The following is a 22,549-nucleotide window of genomic DNA, read 5'->3' as shown; positions in this document are numbered from 1 at the left end:
AACGACAATGAGTACACAATGTGTAAAAATATAACAAGATAATGAATATTTCACCATTTATTTCAGTTTCCTCTAAATACATTAAACTACTTTCATTTAAACCATAACTTTTATTTTTGTAGAACAAGTAGCTCATGAATAGTAGCTTCAAACTTTCTACTGGCCATTTATTAATTTCATCTTGTTTTTGCGGGAAAGTAAAGCTGTGAAGCATCTCTTTCCACTTAACCATGGTTTCATACACTTTTTGTACATAAAATTTAGAACAAAAAAAAAATCAATATGAAAGAATTACCAAGAAAAAGTTACATACAAAAATAAACGTCTAACCTACATGCACTGGTCTACACACACGCATGCTCACATATCCTTTACAATAATTTGCAGGTTGGAATATTATGTTCATTAATGATTTTCAGTGTTTTTAATGCAATTAAATGTATTGAATTTGTACCAGAGTAAGCTTGCAATTTGAGATTGGCTGATTGACTGAGGCTACTTGCACCGTTTTCTAATACCTTAGCAAAAACATAACTAACGGAAGTCAGCGAATTAAAAAGTACAGTAAAAGTTCGTTAATCCGAACCCTGATAAGCCGGACAGCAACAACAAAAAAAAAGCAGAATGCAAGGTTTTAAATGTGGCAACAGAACTTCCAAAAGAAAAGCAGTCAACCACTGATGAAATTCGGTTTCCCGCAGACTTTGCACTGTACTGTATAGTGTATTTAGGCCTATGCCCTTTAAATAACACATAATAAACGTGTCGTGTTGCTATAAACCAAGTTTTAATGCACTTTCTACTGTTCTTTTATGTTATTTCAGTTAATCTAGACTTTCATTAAACTGGTCAACTTATTCCCTCATTAGTCTGGATTAATGAGGTTTTACTGTAATATTATGGACATTAATTAGAATTAGAATTAGAATTTCTTTATCCATGTGCGAAGTTTAACCCGCAAAATCTACTACAATAAAACAGACAAAATACAATTACTACTATAACATACGAATTCCATTACATTTTCACTTCTAAATATTTCAGTAATTAACACACTAAAAAGATAAAACAATTTTTCTCATTCACACACATCAAAATGTTCATCTTGGGTTCGAATCTGCTCATTTTTTGTTTTGATTTCAACGTAAGCATGCTGAATCTAGTTATGTGTACTGATGATTTGTCCTTGCTCATGTAGAAGTACTTTTGTTACTGCCCTTTTAAAGCTGTTATATGTCGCACACGAGGTAACATCTGGTGGCAGCGCATTCCAACAATATGCAGAAGCAGCTTTGAAGGATGACAGGAATATGGATTTTGAGAATCTGTCCAGATTAAGTTTCTTAGAGTGTCGAGTCGTGTAGTTGTGTATGTCGTGTCTAAATTGGAGTCTGTCGTATAAGTATGTGGGTGTTTTTGTTTGCAGAATTTTGAATATTGTGCAGGCCAGATGTAGTTTTCTGCATCGTGTCATATTCAGCCAATTAACGTCATTTAAGTAAGGCAGTATGTGATCCCTTCGTTTCAAGCTAAATGCAAAACTTATACAAGAATTCTGTACTTTTTGTGCAACTTTAGCATTCTTTTTTGTTAAATTAACACCGTAAACAACGTCACAGTAATCGAAAATTGGAAGAACTAGAGCTTGCATAAGGCGAAATTTAACATCAGTCGAAAGTAAGTGCGATGATTTATAGAGTGATCTAAGTATACCATAAGCTTTTGAACTCTGAGACATTACGTGGTTTTGCCAGTCAAGTTTCTCATTAAATATCACACCTAAGTTCTTAACAGTTGTGCAGTGTGGGACCCTCTGATCATTAATATTAATTGATAACCCATTTATTTGAATTTTATTTAAGGCAGCGCTAGAACCAATTAATGTAAAGCAGCATTTAGAGGGGTTGATTACAAGACCATTACGTTTACACCATTTATAAATAGCATGAAGGTCACGGTCAGAGGCCTGCACAAGACCTGGAGCAGACCCGTTCGCGAGACATCGCTCCTGAAATGCCATGCAACCTGCGCAACACCCTCGCTTGAGCAGCTTGTATGCCCACCTCCCCAGATCGTTCCTGGCAGGCATTGTAGACCCGTCGGGTACCCGCAGTCTTACAATACCTAGTAGGTCTCAGTTCGTTCTTTCCATCAACTGCAGACCCCTCCCTCTGCATGACGTAGTTGCTTCGAGTAGAAACTGTACCGGGCCCACACCGTTCTGCAGTGTTGCCAACTGCAATAGATTTTCACTACTTAAAAAAGGGAACTCAAAGCATCGTAAGCCACATCACCAATGAAATCAGATTTACGAATATTGCTACCCCCCCCCACACACACACACATTGAAATAGGTTTTCCGTGGCACAGGATCCATAAGTATATGTCGTAAATAACCAATATACATATATATAGTGATATAGGGCAGGACTGAAACATGTCACGTTCGACGCTGAGGTCGCGAGTCAAACAACACACTGTTCTACTGCGAACACCAGGGCCGTAGCCAGCCAGGGGCATTGCCGTTACCCTCGTTTGGGGGGGGGGGGGTCAAGTACTTGGATAAACGTAACAACAACAACAATCACAATAATAGTAATAAAGTAGCATGAAAGGCATTATTATCCTCATAAATCACGCAAAAAGGGGGTAGAAGTCGGTTCTCACGCATTTGTGTTGAAACAGAGGATTAGAAATATTTTTTTTCAACACATCAATTTCACGTTAGCTAATAATGGAAAACAAGCACACAAACTATTTTTGAAAGAAAGAAAGTGCATGATAAATGCATTCCGAATGTACATACATATGGCATGTAAAATTTCCATCTACAATATTTTCTTTTCACATGGAGCGACGTATTACATAATTAATTCATCCAACTCGTAACAAACCAACATTAATAGCAAATAATATCACGGGCCGCCATAGCATTCTCTGTTTTAAAACTTTTCTCACTTAGATCGTTCGGCGCTCAGGGCTGACTCCCGCTACCCCTTTGCTACGGCATTGAACTTGATGAGACTTGTACTTTAATGTTTGACCCCCACCCTGGCCCCTCCGCTAGACAATTTCTGTCCAAAGTTGTGAGCAATGCGCCCTGCCCCCTCTGGTTGCGCCACTGCGTGCCTGGTTAAGGCATCATGCAATGAAAAACAATTAGTTTTCAGTGAGGAGATTTTTGTTTGCTCGATCATTCATTTAGATAAATGAAGCTGTAATACTGCGTGCATTTCCTGGCAATAAGATAAAAACTGCTTACGCTGAACTGAAATTGCTAAGTATATAAATTATCCTTGGAGAAGAAGCTCCTCCTAGGACTTCGTAGGATTTAGTAGCTACGTAAGTAGGCAACACTGGCTGCAGCGGTCCACTTGGTGATGAAACACCTGGAGCGACACGTTGCCGGAGGGCTGTTTCCTTCCAGCAGGTTTTGCAGGCGCCCGGGTCTTGATGAATGCCCAGGTACCTTGTAAGTGCAGAGCGCCTTGAAGACCAAGAACCTGGGTAAAGACGCAAGTCGACTCGTTGCAGTGGGCAGGCGAGCAGGTAAACCTGTTATCGCGTGCAAGCGGGCAGTGGGTAGGTAAAAGGCAGACTATGCTGGCCACTAGTCACGGTTCATTATGCCATTGATAAAAGCTGAGATCATTGCCAAGAACTAAAATCCCGATGTTAATGATGAAAGCTGACGTTTTAAAGACTAAAAGACAACACACAACTGCAGTTTGCCCAATTAGAATTTTCCAGCCCATCTCATTGAAGAAATAAAACACACCTTACGTAATTATCAAGAAAACACAGAAAATTTGAACTCCATTTTGCAGATTGATTTTTTTTTAGTTTTGCCACTGTGTTGTTTTATTGATGATTGAGAAAAACTCACACTTCCAAGTAAAATAGCACTAAAATAGTATAATAGTATTAAAAATAATAGTACTCTTGACCCTCTGTATCCCCCTGGAGAAAGTGAAATATTTTGCATGGTTTATGAAGATTTTGTTGTTTACGAACTTTTTCAGTTGATTTTTGTTCGCGGAAATGTATTATTGTGAAGTAAAGTAAGTCTGTTCCCTTAGCATGTTACTTTACCATGTAGCACAACAGCCCGAAGACTTGTGCAAGTCAATATAGCACCCAAAACGACTTTCCTCAACAGCAGCTATAATTTTACGTACTTAGGTTAGGATTGTTAGGTTTGGTACTGCTAGTTATTTTCGACGTGTTCTTTCGCTATTTTAGTATACATACGAGGGCCACTATTTATATTTTGAGCCTTGGCAACACTCATTGAAGTTAGGTGCGATTTGACGTTTGCACAGAATCGTCTGGCATTATTGACCATAACGTACTTCAAATGTTTTGTCAATAGCTTGATTTGTGTTGTTTATGTTGCCTTGGAGATTGTGCGACAACAATAAAATGGAATTAACTCGTGAACATTTTCTTGCGATGATTTTTTACGATTTTCGACGTGGATTATCAAGACGAGAGTGCATCGATCAACTTACTTCCACATTTGGCGATGAAGCCCCATCCTTTGCCACTGTGAAAAGCTAGTATAACGAATTTAATCGTGGCCGCCATTCGTTCACCGACGAGATTCGCGAAGGTCGTCCAAAATCAGTTGCTGTTCAAGAAAACATTGATGCTGTGCAAAACCTAATACTGCAAGATCGTCATGTGACATACTGTGAGATTGAGGCAACCATAGGCATTAGTTCCACCAGCATATATAAAATATTACATGATTTAGCTGTGAGGAAGGTATGTTCTCGTTGGATCCCACACAATTTGACAAAAACTCAAAAAGATGCTCGCGTCAATTGGTGCAAACAAATGCTCAATAAATACAATCGTGGTGCTTCAAAAGACGTATATAAGATTGTAACAGGTGACGAATCATGGATATATGCATATGAGCCGGAACGTAAACAGCAGTCGACTGTATGGGTGTTTCAAGATGAACCCAATCCAACAAAAGTTGTTCGCGCTCGAAGCACATCGAAACAAATGGTCGCCTGTTTTTTCGGGAAAACTGGTCATGTGGCAACTGTGCCTTTAGAGGAACGTAGAACGGTCAACTCTGAATGGTACACAACAATTTGTTTGCCAGAAGTCTTCGGTCAAATACGGAAAACAAACAAACGCCGTCGGATCATTCTTCATCAAGACAATGCCAGCTGTCACACATCTCGTCTAACAACCGGCTTTATGAACAGTCAAAAAATCGAATTGATGGGTCATCCGTCATACAGTCCTGATTTGGCACCCAATGACTTATTCTTGTTCCCGAATGTGAAGAATAAATTGCGTGGACAACGATTTTCGTCGGCGGAAGACGCCGTTGATGCGTTCAAAAACCATATTATGGAGGTGTCTCAAGAAGATTGGAAAAACTGCTTTGTCAAATGGTTCGAATGAATGCAAAAGTGTATTGACTTTGAAAAACAATAAAGCAGTTTTCAATGCCAAATTCCTGTTTTTTCATTGTTAGGCTCAAAATATAAATAGTGACCCTCATACAACCAGATTTTATTAGCAAAAAGCTGCGAAAATACTCTGAATTTGCAGGTTTTAATTTACGTGGGCCATACTTTGGAATCAAATATCTCTGTTATTTGTGCATTCCTAACGTTCAAACCACTTTTACACTATGTAAAACATTGCAATTTGTCGATTAAAAAAAATTAGATGTAATTCTCAAGGGGGTACAGTGGATAAATGGCCCAAAATAATGATATGCCTTGTCTATTTCGAACATGTATATGTCTTGTTGGTTAGGTTTTTTACCATTAATGTGTCTCATTTATTTCTTTGCTGTAATGTTGTTGTTTGTGTTATCAAATTTATAGTTTCTGGATTTATGTGCGATTAAAGTGATAACGGAAGACGAAGTTATTTCCGGTTTCTAGACATTTGTACAACTGTCTCATCTTTTATTGAATCCGTTGTCAAGATAGCGAAATGTCAGAAGATTGAACGTTGTTCGATTCAGGAGATATTGTGAATTGTGTGAAAAATACTGTTATAAAAGGAAAAGCCACAACTTACTGTAATGTGATTGTATTTGTAAGTATAGTTGTGTTATTTTCCAGTGAATGTTTAAAGTTAAAAGATTTTATTAAACTTGTACCATGACAAAAAGCTACTTATTTTTCTCATTGCACGTCCTGAGGATGCTCAGTGTAGCAACAACATACAGGAGAGTCTCATGCCGAACAGGGAGATTGGGTATCTACCATGACATAGTAATCCAGTGGTGCTCACCCAAAAGGAAAATCACAATAATAACTAGTAAAATGCCCCCTTAACCCCTTGAATACCAGCCTGTAGATAGAGAGCAGGATCCCACGACCATGATAATTCAATAACAATCTTGTAAATGTTTTTCACATTCTGACATTATGGGATAACATGATCGTCACTTAGTATTTCTTTCTTTTTAATGCTGACCTCCATTGCGGATTGTTTATAACAGCGCGCTAAGATGACAAGGGGCCCAGGTTTGAATCCCCACCTGGGCAGTAGTGGCATTTAAGGGGAAACACTTGTCCCCCCCACACTTTCACCACTTTCTCCGAACCACTATGCTAAATCTTATATACAAAGGGAAATATACTGTCTTTGCCCCCCCCTCCAGTTTTGCCACCTTGCTCCCCTTGGAACCAAATCGCTGCCACTGCTCCTTGTGAGCGTTCCTTCTTCAATATCATCATATCATCGCTCCTCCTCATTTTCGCAATTGGCCTAAAATGGCAAGTAAAATAAACAATCTATCAATCAATTATTTCTTTTTAACTATATTATTCATTTAATTCCTCTTTTTTTAAAAAAAACACACGATGAATTCTCATGTGCATCACTTGAAAGGATCGTTCACGTATGTCCAATCTCCGACAGAATTTTCCTCATCTTCCATATCAGATATATCTGAATATTCAGACTCACTCCAGTCACTTTCCTCTTCTTCCGGAACATAATCCGATGAACTACTATCCTACTCTTCCATATTTTTATGCTTTTGTTTTACAAAATATGCAACAAAACAAAAACACACAGGTTTCCTCAATAGCACAGTTACATACTTTCAGCAACAGATGGCGTAACGAGCGTGTTTTGCTCATTGCTTGCGATAGTCACGTGTTCAAATGACGTACAGCAACATGTAGACTTCAGTCCTTCCTTACCAGAGGCATTCGTACGTTTTCTTGGCCATTACCATGCAAGAATATTTCCTTGTGGGCCAATAGTACCAGCTACGTACGGGCCTACATAGTGGTAGTCCAGAGGTTAAAGTGTATTTTGTTATTATTTTTCTGCATCTCTAGGTAAATTCTGACGATAAGGATGAATGATAACCAGATGAAAAGTTCTGTCAAAGTTTCTTTTAAGTTCTTTTTATGCTCAGGCAGGCTAATCGGGACTTGATGTACAATTCAAAGGGATCTGAACCACTGTGAAATGTGCGTCCAGCAGGAACCGAAAGAGTGACCCCTAGATTACAAGGCGACAGCATTAACCCTATATCAACAAGAAGATACTGATGATCACATGAAATCGATGAAGGAAAACAAAGGCTTAATTTAAACTAGGGGCCATCAGTGGCAATATTCCACATATCCCTTCACATGCTCGGAGATAAATGTAATTTTAACATTTGTATGTGAATAATAACTAACTTGAACCTGATCTGTCCTTTCGATGATGGTTAGGCATATGCTTCTTGGTGGTTTCTTCCAGAGTTTGAGATTCACTCTTCACCATGGTGAGCAACACATTGGAGCTTTCTAAGATCTTTTAAATAGAAGAAAGGAAGAAATTAAAAATAAAATACATCCTAACCATGTTTTTTCTTCATATACAGTAAAACCTCATTAATACGGACTTCAATTAATCCGAACAGGCAAAAGGAAAAAAAAAAGCAGAATGCAAGGTTTTAAATGTGGCTAGGAGCACTGCATTGTCGTATTGCTTTACATTTTACTTTACTGTATAGTGTATTTAGGCCTATACCCTTTAAATACACCATAATAAACATGTTTTGTTGCTATAAACGGAGTTTTAATGCACTTTCAACTGTTCTTTTAGGTTATTTCAGTTAACCCGGACTTTCGTTAAACCGGTCAATATAATTAATAATATCCCCACCCCATTAGTCTGAATTAACGAGGTTTTACTGTATTACAAAATTCTTCAAACCTGATAGTAAGTGAATTTCAAAAGTTTGCATTTACTGTTCTAGATATAGAGGTGTCCTGTGATAACTATGATTAATGATACATCAACAAAAATCTACTTTTTATACTGAAAATAATGATGAAATGTTTAAAATGTTTTGGAAAAAAAATTACTTTGTAAACTCCATGCAAAATTTGTATTAGTTATATAAATCAGAAATGACAAATTCCTTGTGCGTTGTTGGATTTAAGGTTTCCCCTCTCATTGAAGAAAAAAAATACACCCACAAATGCACACACTCTCATATTTTAGTTTTCAATGGACTCCCAGCATAACAACAGGTGGTGCCATCTATCTTGGAACAGATGCATTTCTGGCATATGTTTACATGAACTTTTTGTGCTTTGTCCCGTCAGGAATCTAATTCTGAAGTTGGTCGGTATTGTTCAGAATCACCCTGTATTAACATGCACCAGAAACAATTTCAGTATCAAGTGAGTAATCTTTCTGTATGAATTAATATCCATGGGGCAACAGTCATTTGAGCACAAAATGGGTTTTGGGTGAAGCATTGTCAGTAGATGGAGTATCATTGATTTTTCTTTATACAGGGGTGTCTCATAAGTAATAGCGCAAACTGACACAGATGAAAGTACACAATAATAGAAGCAAAAGTGTCTCGGTAAACATGGGTCTGCAAACGAGCCATTTTCGAGATAATCGGGAATATGTGATTACAAGCTGCCACTGACTTCATTGTTTGTAAACATCGTCCTAGTTGGTAAAATGCTAATAATGTGTGCGATGTGTGGTTACAAGAAGTCATTGATTGCATTTTGTAAACACTGAGTGCTTTACTCCTTGTGCGGTCCGAGGTTTGCTCTTTGTTTACAAAACAGAACATTTCCGAGAGGTGGCGTTGTATGGATACAATCAGTACATAGCCTAATCATACTGTGGGAGTCACGTCAGTTGTGTTGGACTGCGTAGTGAAAATGGAACCTTACATCAATGAAGAGTATGCGGATATGCATTTTGTGTATGGTTTGGCTAACGGCAATGCACAGGAGGCTACATGCTTGTACCAAGAAAAATATCTTCCTCGAAAGCACCCTGAGAGTCGCATATTTACTAGGGTACATCAGCACCTCAAAGAACTGTATTCGTATTTTACCAACTAGGACGACGTTTACAAACACTGAAGTCAGTGATGGCTTGTACCCACACATTTGTACACATTATTAGCATTTTACCAACTAGGACGATATTTACAAACAATGAAGTCAGTGGTGGCTTGTAATAACACATTCACGATTATCTCAAAAACAGCTCATTTCCAGATCCATGTATACTGAGACTTTTTTTGCTTCTATTATCGTGTACTTTCACCTGTGTCAGTTTCCACTATTACTTTTGAGACACCCTGTATATTTATATTATTGGAGTCGTTACCATTGTTTTCAGGTAGCTTACACATGAGACCGAACTGAGGTCCACTTGCACCAAAGACCAGAGCACTAATCATTTGGCTACACAGAAGCTTCATTTGTGTATGTAGTCTCTCATAACTAGACCTTGGATTTTTAGGTTCTAAAAAACTTAAAATGGTACAAAATTCCTGAAAATACTGATTAGATACAATCGTTAAAAACAAAATTTCACAAGAATCGTTAAGAAATTTTAATAGGTATATATAACTACCAAATATTAATTTTCTAACCGAACTTTCATTTCTTTACTTCATTTTCAAAATTATCCACACATTACTGTAATGCTATACTTGTGCTGTTAGCAAAAGTTGATTTTTGATATGAAAAATGAATTACGTATGTTTATTGAGCAATTTTCACACCGAAAGTACCCCTGGGGGCATTGGTGCATGTACATTACAAAACTACAACATGTTGACATCGCACATAATATATATCTATACATCAATTTGGCAGAATTTTTTTTATAATAATATAACATAATATAATAGTAAAACACACAATGACAAATTTTTTGTTGAAGTGAACTGGTGCTGTAAAAGTACATGTTATATAGTGTATACAATCTAAATTTATTTTATCAAGTTATTTAATTCTTGAAATTCTTGAACTGAATATAATGTGTATTCCAATAACAATTTTTTCACTTTACTTTTAAAGATTGTGGTTCTCTCAAAATTTTTGTAACTTTTTGGTATATTGTATATATTGTATAACTGGATGCCTGAGTAAAAAGGTCCTGTTTGGAATGCAGTTAGCCGCACTTTGGGAATGTGGAAGTTATTGTTTGGTATTGTAATCCTTGGATAGTTCGATTTTGTTTCGTGTATGAAAGTAAGTGATTCAAGTATGTACAAACTTGGAAGTGTTAATATACGTAATTTTTTGAAAAGCGGTTTACATGTATCAGTTTTATGTGCATTTGCCAAAATACGCAATGCTCTTTTTTAAATTTTAAAAATCCTCTGCGATTGAGCCGAGTTCCCCCAAAATTGGATACCATACCTCAAAATACTTTTGAAGTTTGAGAAATAGATATTTAGCAAACATACTGTATTGAAACTGGTTCTTAATTGGTAACATACAGTGTTTATCCTTTTGCATAAATGATCTATGTGAACTTTCCAGTTTAGACACTCGTCTATAAATATTCCAAGAAATTTTGTATTGTTAGTAGCTGTTATAACGGCATGCCCTACTGTGAAATTATATTGCTTAATAGAAGAATTTTTGGCTCTAGATACACCAAATTTTATTATATTAGTTTTTTCGTTGTTCATAGAAAGTTTGTTTGCTGAAAACCAGCTTTGTAGTTCAGTAAGAGCTTCTTCCGTTTTTTGAATTAAAGTTACATCGTTAACAGAATCTACCAAAGCCGTAGTATCATCAGCGAAAAGAGTAACTTGGGCAGTTTCAACATTTGCTGGAAGGTCATTTATGAACAATAAAAACAATAGAGGTCCTAGTATCGATCCTTGGGGGATTCCAATAACCACATCTTTCAATTCGGAGTAATATGTTGTTTGCGTCCCATTATTGGATAAGCTATTTATTGCAACGCTCTGTTTTCTATTCGATATAGGATTCTATTAATTTGTTTGATAGACCGCGGATTCCGTAGTAAGTGATGATTCACACAGTCAAACACTTTTGATAAATCACAAAAAATTGCAACAACAGAATACGTTTTGTTTATGGCGGAAAGAATATTATCAATTACATCAAAAATGGCATTTTTTTGTTGTTTTCGATTTCACAAACCCATTTTGTTGCTTTATGAGTATCTTTTTATCTTCTGCATACTTTATTATCCTATTATAGATTAATTTTTTGAAAATTTTTGAAAAAATTGACAATAAGGAAATTGGTCTGTAGTTTTCAATTTTTGTTTTATTTCCTTTCTTATACAAGGGTATTACTTTTGATATTTTTAGACAATCTGGAAAGCTGCCATTTTCCATACACTCGTTAATTAATTTAGCCAATGGCTTGTTAATGTACGTGCAAACCTCTTTGATCACGTTAATCGGCATTGAATCTAGCCATGTTGACTTTTTGTTTTTCATATTTCGAATTATGTTGGAAATTTCTTCGTCTGTAGTAGGGGTCATATAAAAAGAATGCGTGAAAGATCTTTTCACGTTATTTAACTTTTCTTTGTATGTGTCCGTTACGCTGATGTTACGTTGCAGGTTAAGTGCTACATTAACAAAATAATTATTAAAAGTATTAGCTATATTTTGCGGATCTGTCTCTATTACATTACCTGTTTCTAATATGATATCTTGATTCGTGTCCGTTTTTTTACCTGTAATATGATTAACTATTTTCCATAGTTCTGCAGTTTTGTTTTCTGAATTATTCAACTTTTTATCAACATACAATTGTTTGCAATGTTTTAATGTTTTCTTGTAATTTTTGTTGAACTGTTTGTAATGATCCTTAAGGGTAGGGCTGTTTGCATATTTACTCTGTTTATGCAATGATCGCTTTAATTTGCTAAGATTTTTAATTTCCTTGGTTATCCATAGGCAATTGTTTTTGTTGTGAACTCGTACTTTTTTTATGGGAAAACATTTATTAAAATGGTTTCTTACAGTATCAAGAAATTTTTCGAATTTCTCGTTTACGCGAACAGCCATATTGTTTATAAAATCCCATGTTTCTGACATAAGCGCGTTTCTGAATTTTGAAATGTTCTCATCATTGTTTGTGGGTCTGACAAATCTGAATTTTGCGCGTGGTTTATGATTTCGCTTGTCTTCTATTACGTTTACCTTAATAAGCTGAGAATCATGGTCAGAAAATCCTATGCAAGTTTCTACTGAATATTTATTAACGTTTATATTGGTAAAAATATTGTCTATTGTACTTTTTGTTTTTTTGGTGATTCTAGTTGGAGTTGTAATTGTATGAAACAGACCAAAAGAGTTCATTACATCCAGAAAACTATTTTTTTCTGCTGTGTCTTTAGCTACATCAATGTTAAAATCTCCACAAACAACAATATTCTTTTTGGAGCTTTTTGTTACGAGATCTAGTAATAATGTTAACTTGTTTAAGAAGACATCCATATTTCCACTAGGCATTCTATATATGGATATTACGCATAAGTTGTAAATAGCTATTTCAATTGCTGCGCATTCGAAGTCTTGTACTACAGACAACTCAACAGCTTGTTTTATTTCAACTACGTTACTTTTAAGTTCATTCTGAGTGAAAATTAAATACCCGCCTCTTATTATATTTGGCCTACTGTAACTAGATGCAATACATAAATTATCAATATAATTAAACTTTGTTTCATCTTTCACTAACCAGTGTTCAGTGCAACAAAAAAAACTAATTTCATTGTTGTTTTCTTTTTGTTCCTCGAAAAATATATCTATCTCTGACGCTTTTAATGTCAACCCTTGAACGTTGCTATGAAATATGGTGATAGTTTCTAATGCTAGGTCACTGCTCGACGGATTCTTACCTCCCCTTTGACCCGATCTCCCACTCCACAGGACTCACTTGTTTCGGTTCCTCAGCTGCATCCTGGAATCCTCGGAGTTCGATAGCCGGGGGTGACGTGGGGTGGGGGTGGGGGTAGCAGCAGACACTCGTGATTCACGTTCGACACTAGTATTCTCATTCACAGATGCATTTCCAGGAATTTCCTGCGTTGCCATATTTCTTTCAACGGAACGCGATCTTGCATATTCTTCGCACTGTTGCAAGGAATAACGCACACCGTTAACAACGAGATGATCGTAACGAAGGAACGCACTGTCACCGCACTTCCTGGCTTCTTCGAGATGAGGTTTTAGCTCGTTTCTAATGTGACGCACACGATCAGAGTAATGCTCCGAAACCGCTACACCGCACTGTTTGAAACTTTTAGATTTCATCAGTATTTTCGTCCTGTCTTTGAACGAGAGAAACTTGGCTACAATCGGACGGCAGCCTCTTCTTGAGCCAAAGCGATGGACCCCTCTCGAACGAATTTCCTCCTAGCGCGATGCCTGTATTCTTTTCTATCATTTGGCATAGTATTTCCTCAGTCCTCTCCCATGTTTCCCGTTCTTCCTCCTGGACGTTGTAAAAAACGAGGTTGTTCCTTTTAGATTGGGACTCAAGGTAGGATACTTGATCATTTAACCTGGCGTTCTCTTCTTTTAAGAAGTCCATTTCTTGCTTAATGGCCTTCACGTCCTTCTTGAAAGACGACAGTTCTTCCCGGAAACACAGCACATTCTTATTTATCTCGTTCACTCGGGACGATAACTGTTCCTGACCTTCCTTCAGCAACCTATACAGATTCTCGATCGTCATCTTCTCAGAGTCTGGACCCGGGTTTTGCTCTATTCCTCCGATGATGAGCAGCGTGCAGAGAACTCCGAAACACAAAACACATTACGAAAGCCATTGCCCGTTACCAGCCCCGTTTCCTGTAATTTTCTTCCATTTAGAAGCGTTGAAAAGTCCTATGCGGGCTCTGTAGGATTCCACGCCTATATCCCCATGGTGAATGTGGGTCACCCAGGAGCATCTTCGAAACCGGTCTGTGCGCGTCAACTGACAACTGACAATTTGCTGCACAATAATAGGGTAGCTACTCGGAATTTCTTGAATTCCAGGAATTATATGTGAATTATTGGCTTCAGGAATTATGCCTGAATTATTGGCTCTTGTAAATCCCATTAAATTTGTGCATATTTATAAATGCCCTGAAGCATTTTTATCGAGGAAGAAAAAGAATGCTTCATGGAAAATAAAACAGAATTTTCTGAATCAGTTTACTTTGTGTGTGTCTTTTGCAGAACAATTTATCTGACACATGGAAGATTATTGCAAAACAAGATACATTGAAGTTAATTAGATAAATTTTTGGGTACATTGGAATCACACAGACCCTTTAATATAGTATTTGTGTGTGTGTGGGTGGTGAAAGTCGGTAATACGTATCGTTGGAATATATCTGCTTGTACTCTTGAATTTTTTGAAAGTTTGCCTTGAAAACCTGGAATTATACTTGAGTTTTATCAAGGTCCTAGTGACCACCCTGAATCTTTTCTCATGTTATCCAGTCAAACTTCGCCTTTTGTGTGTGAGGATCATTTTACATGCTGAAAATAATCTTTCAACAGAAACATAGTCAATTGGGTTCCAAAACTGGAAAAAGGAGAAAGGTGGGGGGGTGTAAGGACAGTTTACTTTCTTGTCTTGTTTGGAGCTTTGTAGAACACCATAAACTTGGAGGGAGGGAAATCGACACACAACATGTTTCAAACATGCCAGTTATTGAATTGTATCGTCACCAAACCGAGTAAATACCTCTGAGAGAAATAAAAATCCTGTAAAATCTAAAAAATATATAAAAACCTAAAATAAAAAAAGTTTAATTTAGGCACATAAATCTAAAATAGGTTCTAACAAGCAAAAAAGGTTATTTTAGGCAAAAACCTAAAATACGAGGTCTACTCATAACTGACAGGTTAGCACCCAGACCTTCAGTGTCAGAGGTGTTGGGTTGATGCATGATGGGAACTTGTATTCACATTAACATTGAGAGAACACTAGGGAATAGTAACGAACTTCAGTGTAGAAAGCCAAGCAGGACACAGTGTGCTGACTGATTGACAAGTCACCTATCAGACCTTGCTTCTTGAAGGGCAATTGTGAAATGAAAATAAAATATTTGCACATAACAAGACGTACAAATGGTTGATAAAATACTACACTTCTACATCAAATGTTGATACACAAAAGCGAACACATGCCTCATTACCTTATCGAATGCGGCCTCTGTGTCCTCAATTGTTTTGTCATATTCTGAACGGGTAAGCATAAACTTTGCTAAAGCGTCGCTCACTAGTGTCAGCCGTCGAGTAAGCTTCTCAATCTCTGTCTGGAGCCTCAATTTCTCTTCATCATAGGTGTCTATCTGCTTTTGGACTTCAACTCTCTTCCTTCTCAAATCTTCAATGCCTTTGTAAAATATTTTTGAAAACATGTAGAAATAGCAACAATTAATAAATGCATGTAAGTGAATTACTAACTTCTCTCTATGAGACTTACTTGTAATGGTGCTATTAATTTCAGTGGCCCCTGCCACCATGCACAAATCAGATTGATTCATCACTTCATCGATTTTGCCCAAGCTGATTCCTGCATTAAAAATCGTAAAGCTACAAAGAATAATGTGTCAGCTAAGATGGATATTTCAAATTACTTCAAGTTGGACACTGCCTAAAAAAAAGATTTCTAATGACAATGATGGCAATAATATGCAGCATGATGATGAAAGTGAAGATGATGACTCTTCACAGGAATAAAGACCTCGAACACCAACACAATTGCCACCTCTGCAAGCCAGGCAATTTTCAGCCACACACTTACCATGGTATGTAAACAAAGAAGAAAAGAATAGGTTAAAATGTTGCAATCTTGGATGTAAAGGTCTAACTTTTGTACAGTGTGGTACAAGGAAATTGATTCTCTGCTGTTCATCAGAGCGTAATTGTTATATTAATTTCCACATGAAATAAATATTCTCAACATTCATGAAGGTGAGCTAAAATTATTAAAAATGTATAAGTTCAAAAGCATTGTTTAACACTGATATATTTTCTTGTTAAATTTTACACAAGTGTATTTTGTCCAAATTAATGTCAAATCATAGCAATGATATTGTAATATGTATATCCAAGGTGATTAAAGCAGAGCATTGTAAATTAAAACTTCACTCGTTATTTTCTGTTATGTATTAAATTTTCTCATTGAGTCCTGATACCCTTGTAAAAATGTTTACAAATTGAAAGGGGAGGAACACTGCAATATTATCTTTAGGTGAAAAATGTCCCAAAAAATTGGCTTTGGGATTACAAGTAAGAACCATTACAGGGGCATTCTAGAGTTACATGTCATATTTTACACACAAAATTTAAAGTTCCAGACATGATATTACATTAAAATATTCATAATGAACTGATTTCATAAAATTATGAAGTACTTTGTGGTGTCTGCTAACAAATGAAACAATCTTGAGTTTGACGACAAAGCCTGAATGCAAGAAAAGCATTAACGAAAGTGTGCGACACATTAAAAATGTAGTAAATGTTCACTTCATTTGTCTGTGAGGCATATAAGCAGCAGATACTAGTAACTTTTATTGGTGAAATGTGCAAATTATATGCAATTAAAAACAATAATAATTTCCATGTTAATTCATTTTCTTATTTCCATGGAGTAGGACCACATTTCGTGGAATGCCCCTACTAGTCTAGCAGAAAGAAATTAGTAATTTGCTTACATGTATTAATTATAATACTGCATCTTTCAGTCCCCAAACATGAACAATTAATAAGGCTGCTGGAAGGCAAATTTATAACAGTGTTCCAGTTACAGGACAGGGGAGGAAACTATTCAAAGGGTCAAAATTACCAACTTAAATAAAAACTACCTTTATCAAATACTAATTATTGACCCACTTAATTATATTCTGTTATTAATTTTACATTGTGCATGTCACTTTGTTGGCATTTCTTTTATAAATCATACACATTTGCTTCTAAGTTATTTCTCCATTTTTCCTGCTGCTTGTTAGGTTAGATCAGTGGCTCCCAAAGTGTGCACCTCGACATGCCTTGGCAATCTTACAGGGGCACTGTGAAATGTTCCAATATTTTCACTGAAATGAGACTTATTCCAAATATGTGGTTATTTAGTAATTTTTACACATAAAATGTTTCTGAATTTGAAATATGTGTTTATCTGGAAATGGTGCGATCTCGCACAAACGAATTTCTTCATTTTTACAGGAGAAATTACTTATGGAATTGAGTTTCTATAAATTGTTGAAAGGCCGTGGATGTATTTTTTCCATCGTACAATATATTTGACCACAAATTCATATATATTTCAAGAAAAGTATCTTTTCGATGCTCTATGGTAACCAGATGAAGCATACGTTTCATGATGTAACCCCCTTGAAGTGTTTCCAACCATGCGGTTGTTTTGCAAGATTCTTTTTTGATTTTCTAAAGCTGTCTCGCATTGTGCTACCAACAAAATTTTAACTATGCTTGCCTAACCGAACATAAACTTGCCAGAAATTGTTCGTGGGGTTATCCCTCAATGGTTCTTTGGGGTTCAAACCCGGGAAAAATCCAAAATCAGTAACACCAAAGTAGGCATTTTTCGATTAAGAAGGTTGGAAACACTGCATACCCACTGATGATTCACCACATTACTCAAGATGTGGCCGCCATCTGGTGGTACGCAAGCGAAGAAAGCAAGAACAATAATTACTGTTAATGTGATAAATTGAAGTTATTTTCTTCACAAGAGCAAAATCTCACCTTCAAGAACCTTTCGCAATGCATAATCGGTAAGTACGAATGTTAAAAATGACGAAAGAAACTAGTGAAAAGTGTTTGTGCGAGACCACACCAGTACCGTTTATCTTTTCACTTAAGGAAAACAACCTAACCACACTAACTGAGCGTTGCAAGTGTTACATAGGCTTGGATTCTGACTTGGGCACCGTGCAAAAAACTTGAACCACTAAGAGCACCATGAAACGAAAAAGTTTGGGAACCCCTGGGTTAGACAGCTGGGTTCCATTCACCTCTCTACAAAAAAATAATCGGAAATTTCTAGTGTGTAGGTGAAGTAGTTAAGCTAATCACTCCACATTAATTATTATTAGTAGTCATTAACACCCATCTTTAGCTTTATGGTTAATGTGAGTGATTTGACTTACTTCCTGGCGACAATAATTACATGCTCCCTTTTTTCTGGATTCAGTGTAGCCATGGACAGGTATGAGAAGCATTGAAACAATTACACCAAAACACACATGGAGTGAAGAACAGGGGTGTACAGAACTAAAAATAATCAGGATTGCTACGATTTTTTGATTATGAAATTTTTCTGACATTTCCATTACTATTTTCATGAGATTTATTATGTAATTTAGAGCACACAGAGATTCCAGGTGAAATTATCATTTATTAATATTAAAAAACTTGAATTGGTAAATGTATGTTAATTTGGTAATATAGCCCGAACACCTCTCACTCGTTCATTTTGTTCATTTTAGCATTGCGGAAGATTCTTTGAGGTAAAATTATGACTTTTTCCATAAAATAGTGTCAAAAAAAAAAAAAACTCGTAAAAAAAAGGTGGAGCAAATTGACAATATAGAGAGAGTCTCCAATTTTGTTAATTTTCGGTATACTAACTCATTTTGGCCTCCTAATCACGAATCTGTTGTAAAAAACCGGAGGTCACGTCTGGAAATTTGAAAAAAAAAGAGCTGATTGAATTTTTTATATATATATAGGAGTATATGCGTAGTTTTACGTACGAAAATGTAATCTCCTATCGTTGTTTCCAATCACGCTGTTGTTTTACAAGAAAATGATTTATGAAGTTCAATTTTAGTACGAACCCTATTTTTTCGATGAATTTAGGGGTGAAATGAGTACTAATGGAACCTAACCTAACCTCGTGTGAAGGGTTCATGGGGCTATCCGTGGATGGTTTTTGGGGCTACCTGTGGGTGGTTTTTGGGCTACCAGAGGATGGTTTTGGGGCTAACGAACAATATTTCATCAAAATGTACAATTTCCAGACGTGACCCCCAGTTTTTTACAACCGATTTGTGATTAGGAGGCCAAAATTAGTTACACAGTTCCCACGCAAACTCCAAATCCATTTTCCCTGAGATTTTCCTGAGTTTTCCACAATCCTGATATTTTTTCCAGAGTATTGAATGCACAGTAAAAGAATACTATAATTTTACAATGGCCTCCTCCATTTCCCCTCATAGCCATACCATCCTCACCTTCTTTATTACTGTTGTTTTCTGATGCAAATAACAAAACTAGTTCAATAATAAAATAAAATTACACTTCTTTGCATGTAATTAAGAACAAAGATGACCAGTTTTCCAGAACTATAAACAACTCTGAAACAAATTCTAACATATCTGATACAGAACATTGAAATATTTTCACACTTTTCATAGATGTTTATAAATAGATACAATATCAATTAATCTGTAATGCGTACAATAATAGTTAAGACAAACAAATTATTGGAATTTTTAAAACATATAAAAATGAAGTGACAATTATTACTACCGATGTAAAAAGGAATAATAAGTTACTGAGACTGAAATATAAAACAAGAAATGTACTTAATGTCTGATACAGCAAATTAAGAAACTTTACTTCTCAGAAGTTTCAAGTTGCTTTCTTTAATTGTTCTGCAATAGCCTTTGCTGCTTCTTGCATTTTTTGTTGTTTGGCTTGTAAAGCACGAATCTCACTTGCTTTACATTTCATTTCTTTCCTTTTGTCTTCTTTGTGATCACATTTCTTTCTCATCTTCTGCAATGCTTCTTCGTATCTAATATGTGCACCTGGAACACTCTGGATCATATCTTGGCTTACTTCTACATTTGACACTACTCCTACCACTTTCACTGCATCATAAACTTGCCGAATAGCAACAACAGACTCTTCTTTCAAGTTTTCTTTTAAAACCTGCTTACTTACAGAAAACCCACTTTCCACATATGCATTGTCACGTGATAAAATCAAAACCAAATTAACAGTGCTCGTTGCCCTTCATGACACCTGTGAAAAAAAGAATCTAGTGTATCAGCTTTGATTGAAAAGTTACAAAACCTCTCTTTCAATTCCTTTTCACTACTGACATTGTGCAACAATGTAATAAACTAGTGATTTACTTTCTCACCAGTTACAGCCTTCATTCTCTTTCTCCTGAGAAGTCCCTGTATCAGGTCTTCCATGCGCTGAGCACATCGCATATATTTTACGTCATGTAAAAGATCGAAATCGGTTTATAAAATTTTAAAAAGCACAAAATTTATGAGGGTATTCACTTGGTCACCAGCCCTGGAATCACATTTAAAAACAAGAAACAGACAAACAAATAGATATGAGTTCCTTGCTGAAAGAGAAATGCTACAACAGCCTGGATTATCCACAGAGAGGAGCATATTATAATCCCTCAGTTTTGCTTCATTGGGAACCATTAATCAATTACAAGATTTTCCCTGAGATTTGTATTTTTTTCAAATTCCCTGAGATTTCCAGGTTTTCCAGGTGTGTGGGAACCCTGTAATTAGCATACCGAAAATTAACAAAATTGGAGACTTTCTCTATATTGTCAATTCTTACCAAAAGGCACGTTTGGAAACACTGCCGAGACTGTGTGACTTTCGACGCTCGCACCATCTGCAGGTACATAATGGAAACAACGGCAAAATGTTATCGCTTTACAGAAAATGCAAGTTCCTTCCATAAAAAGTGATAATTTCTTGTTCTATGGTGAAGTTTTCAGTTTCCGCAAAAGAAAATACCTCGAAGAACTCCGACAATGATACAGAAACTGATTTCAGTAAGTAGTTTCTCCTGTAAATTTGAAGAAATCCGTTCGGGCTATATCGCATATTTACCGTTAATTCTTTTCAAAAACACTCTACATAACATGTATCATGAAAAATAAAAATTGTATTGAAAATTGAAGCCTGCATGAAAAATTTAAACCTACTTTATTTTTACTCTATGGTATCAATGTGTCTCTTACTTAGGGTGACCAGACATACTCTTTTTAAGAGTATTATACTCTTTTAGAGGTTCATACACTCTATACTCTTTTCAATTTGCAAAAATCCTCAAATATATTCTTTTCCTTGCTATTTAATTTCATTCATTATTTTACGCGTAAATATGTGTTAAAATCCACAGAACAGAAAACGTCAAGATGTCAACAAACTGAGGTATTTACTCCTTGACTCAAGAATTTCCAATGAACAATTTCAAGTCATTTTCATATTCCATCAACCAGCAAAACATATTTCAAATTCATTGGAATTTAATGATAATGATATTTTTGACACTTACTGTTCAATTTCAAAAGCCATTGAAAAACATCTTGAAGATAGGGGGAAAGAAAAGAATCAATGATGGGTAAGTGGAGGTAAGTGTGCAAAGATTTAGTACAGGCTGGGTCAAATTTAAAAGTGATTGTGCCTTTTATAAAATTCTTCTTTACTCTGCCTGGTACAAATGTTGATTGTGAAAGACTCTTCAGTATTATTAAAACTTATTGGCGAGAGGAAAAAAGTACACTCCTGGTGTCAACACTTGAACAAATAATGAAAGTGAAATTCAATGTGGACATGACCTGTGAAGAGTTTGGACTGGCAATAAAGGACGACTTAAACATACTCAAGAAAGAAAAATCATCCCAGAAGTATGAATAATGGTGCCATTGGTGAGTAAGTATTTGTAATTTGCCAATTACATTAGACCCATAAGTAATTTGGATCTGTAGAATGTAGGCCTATTTTATAGGGGCTATAATAGAAGCAATAACAAATAACCACCCTTATTTTCGTTTTCTTATTATGTTTTGTGCATGCGCACCTTCAACCTATAGACTATACTCTTTTTGGTCAACAAATATCTTGTCACCCTATCTTACTCCTGTTGCCGTGTAATACAAAATGTCAAATAACATATTTTATATCCATATTTTGTGTATACATAGCATTTCTGCATGAAAATATATTTTTTTTAAACTGGAATAATTTCACAGCTAAACACTGGTGCTTACTATCAGCCTAAAACAATGAGTATACATACATCGAACCAATTCTTGATTGCAATTCTGCATAGCTGCGCCTTGTTGCGACATCTTTCACGATGTGTAGAAAGTTCACACGTAAATAATTTTAATTAATCCATAATTCCCAAAAGTGAGTGCACTGACGAATCTGAACGCTGATTCAAATTCATCAACAATCTGCTGCACAGAACAGTGACCACAGACTAGATCCATCTCAATCACTTCTT

General features: G+C 36.0%; 1 protein-coding gene across 2 annotated transcripts in view; it reads right to left on the bottom strand.

Annotated features, from left to right (window-relative positions):
• LOC145980408 (uncharacterized) overlaps positions 1 to 22,521 on the bottom strand; it is a 28,124-nt gene extending 5,603 nt beyond the window's left edge. The window contains exons 1-3 of one of the 2 annotated variants that reach the window (XM_083113483.1): positions 22,340 to 22,521; positions 15,445 to 15,644; positions 7,683 to 7,797 (exon numbers count right to left, since the gene is read on the bottom strand). In XM_083113483.1, coding sequence (XP_082969609.1) covers positions 7,683 to 7,797; positions 15,445 to 15,644; positions 22,340 to 22,391 — 367 coding nt within the window. In that variant the 5' untranslated portion in view covers positions 22,392 to 22,521. The remainder of the gene's footprint in view (positions 1 to 7,682; positions 7,798 to 15,444; positions 15,645 to 22,339) is intronic. The other variant, XM_083113484.1, reaches the window with a different exon arrangement.
• Between the last annotated feature and the right edge of the window lie 28 nt (positions 22,522 to 22,549).

Source organism: Lepisma saccharinum, chromosome 27 (assembly GCF_977018435.1).
Source record: "Lepisma saccharinum chromosome 27, izLepSacc3.1, whole genome shotgun sequence".
Lineage (NCBI taxonomy): Eukaryota > Metazoa > Arthropoda > Insecta > Zygentoma > Lepismatidae > Lepisma > Lepisma saccharinum.
Note: the sequence above shows the minus strand (reverse complement) of the source record. Positions and strands in the feature narration are given on the sequence as shown.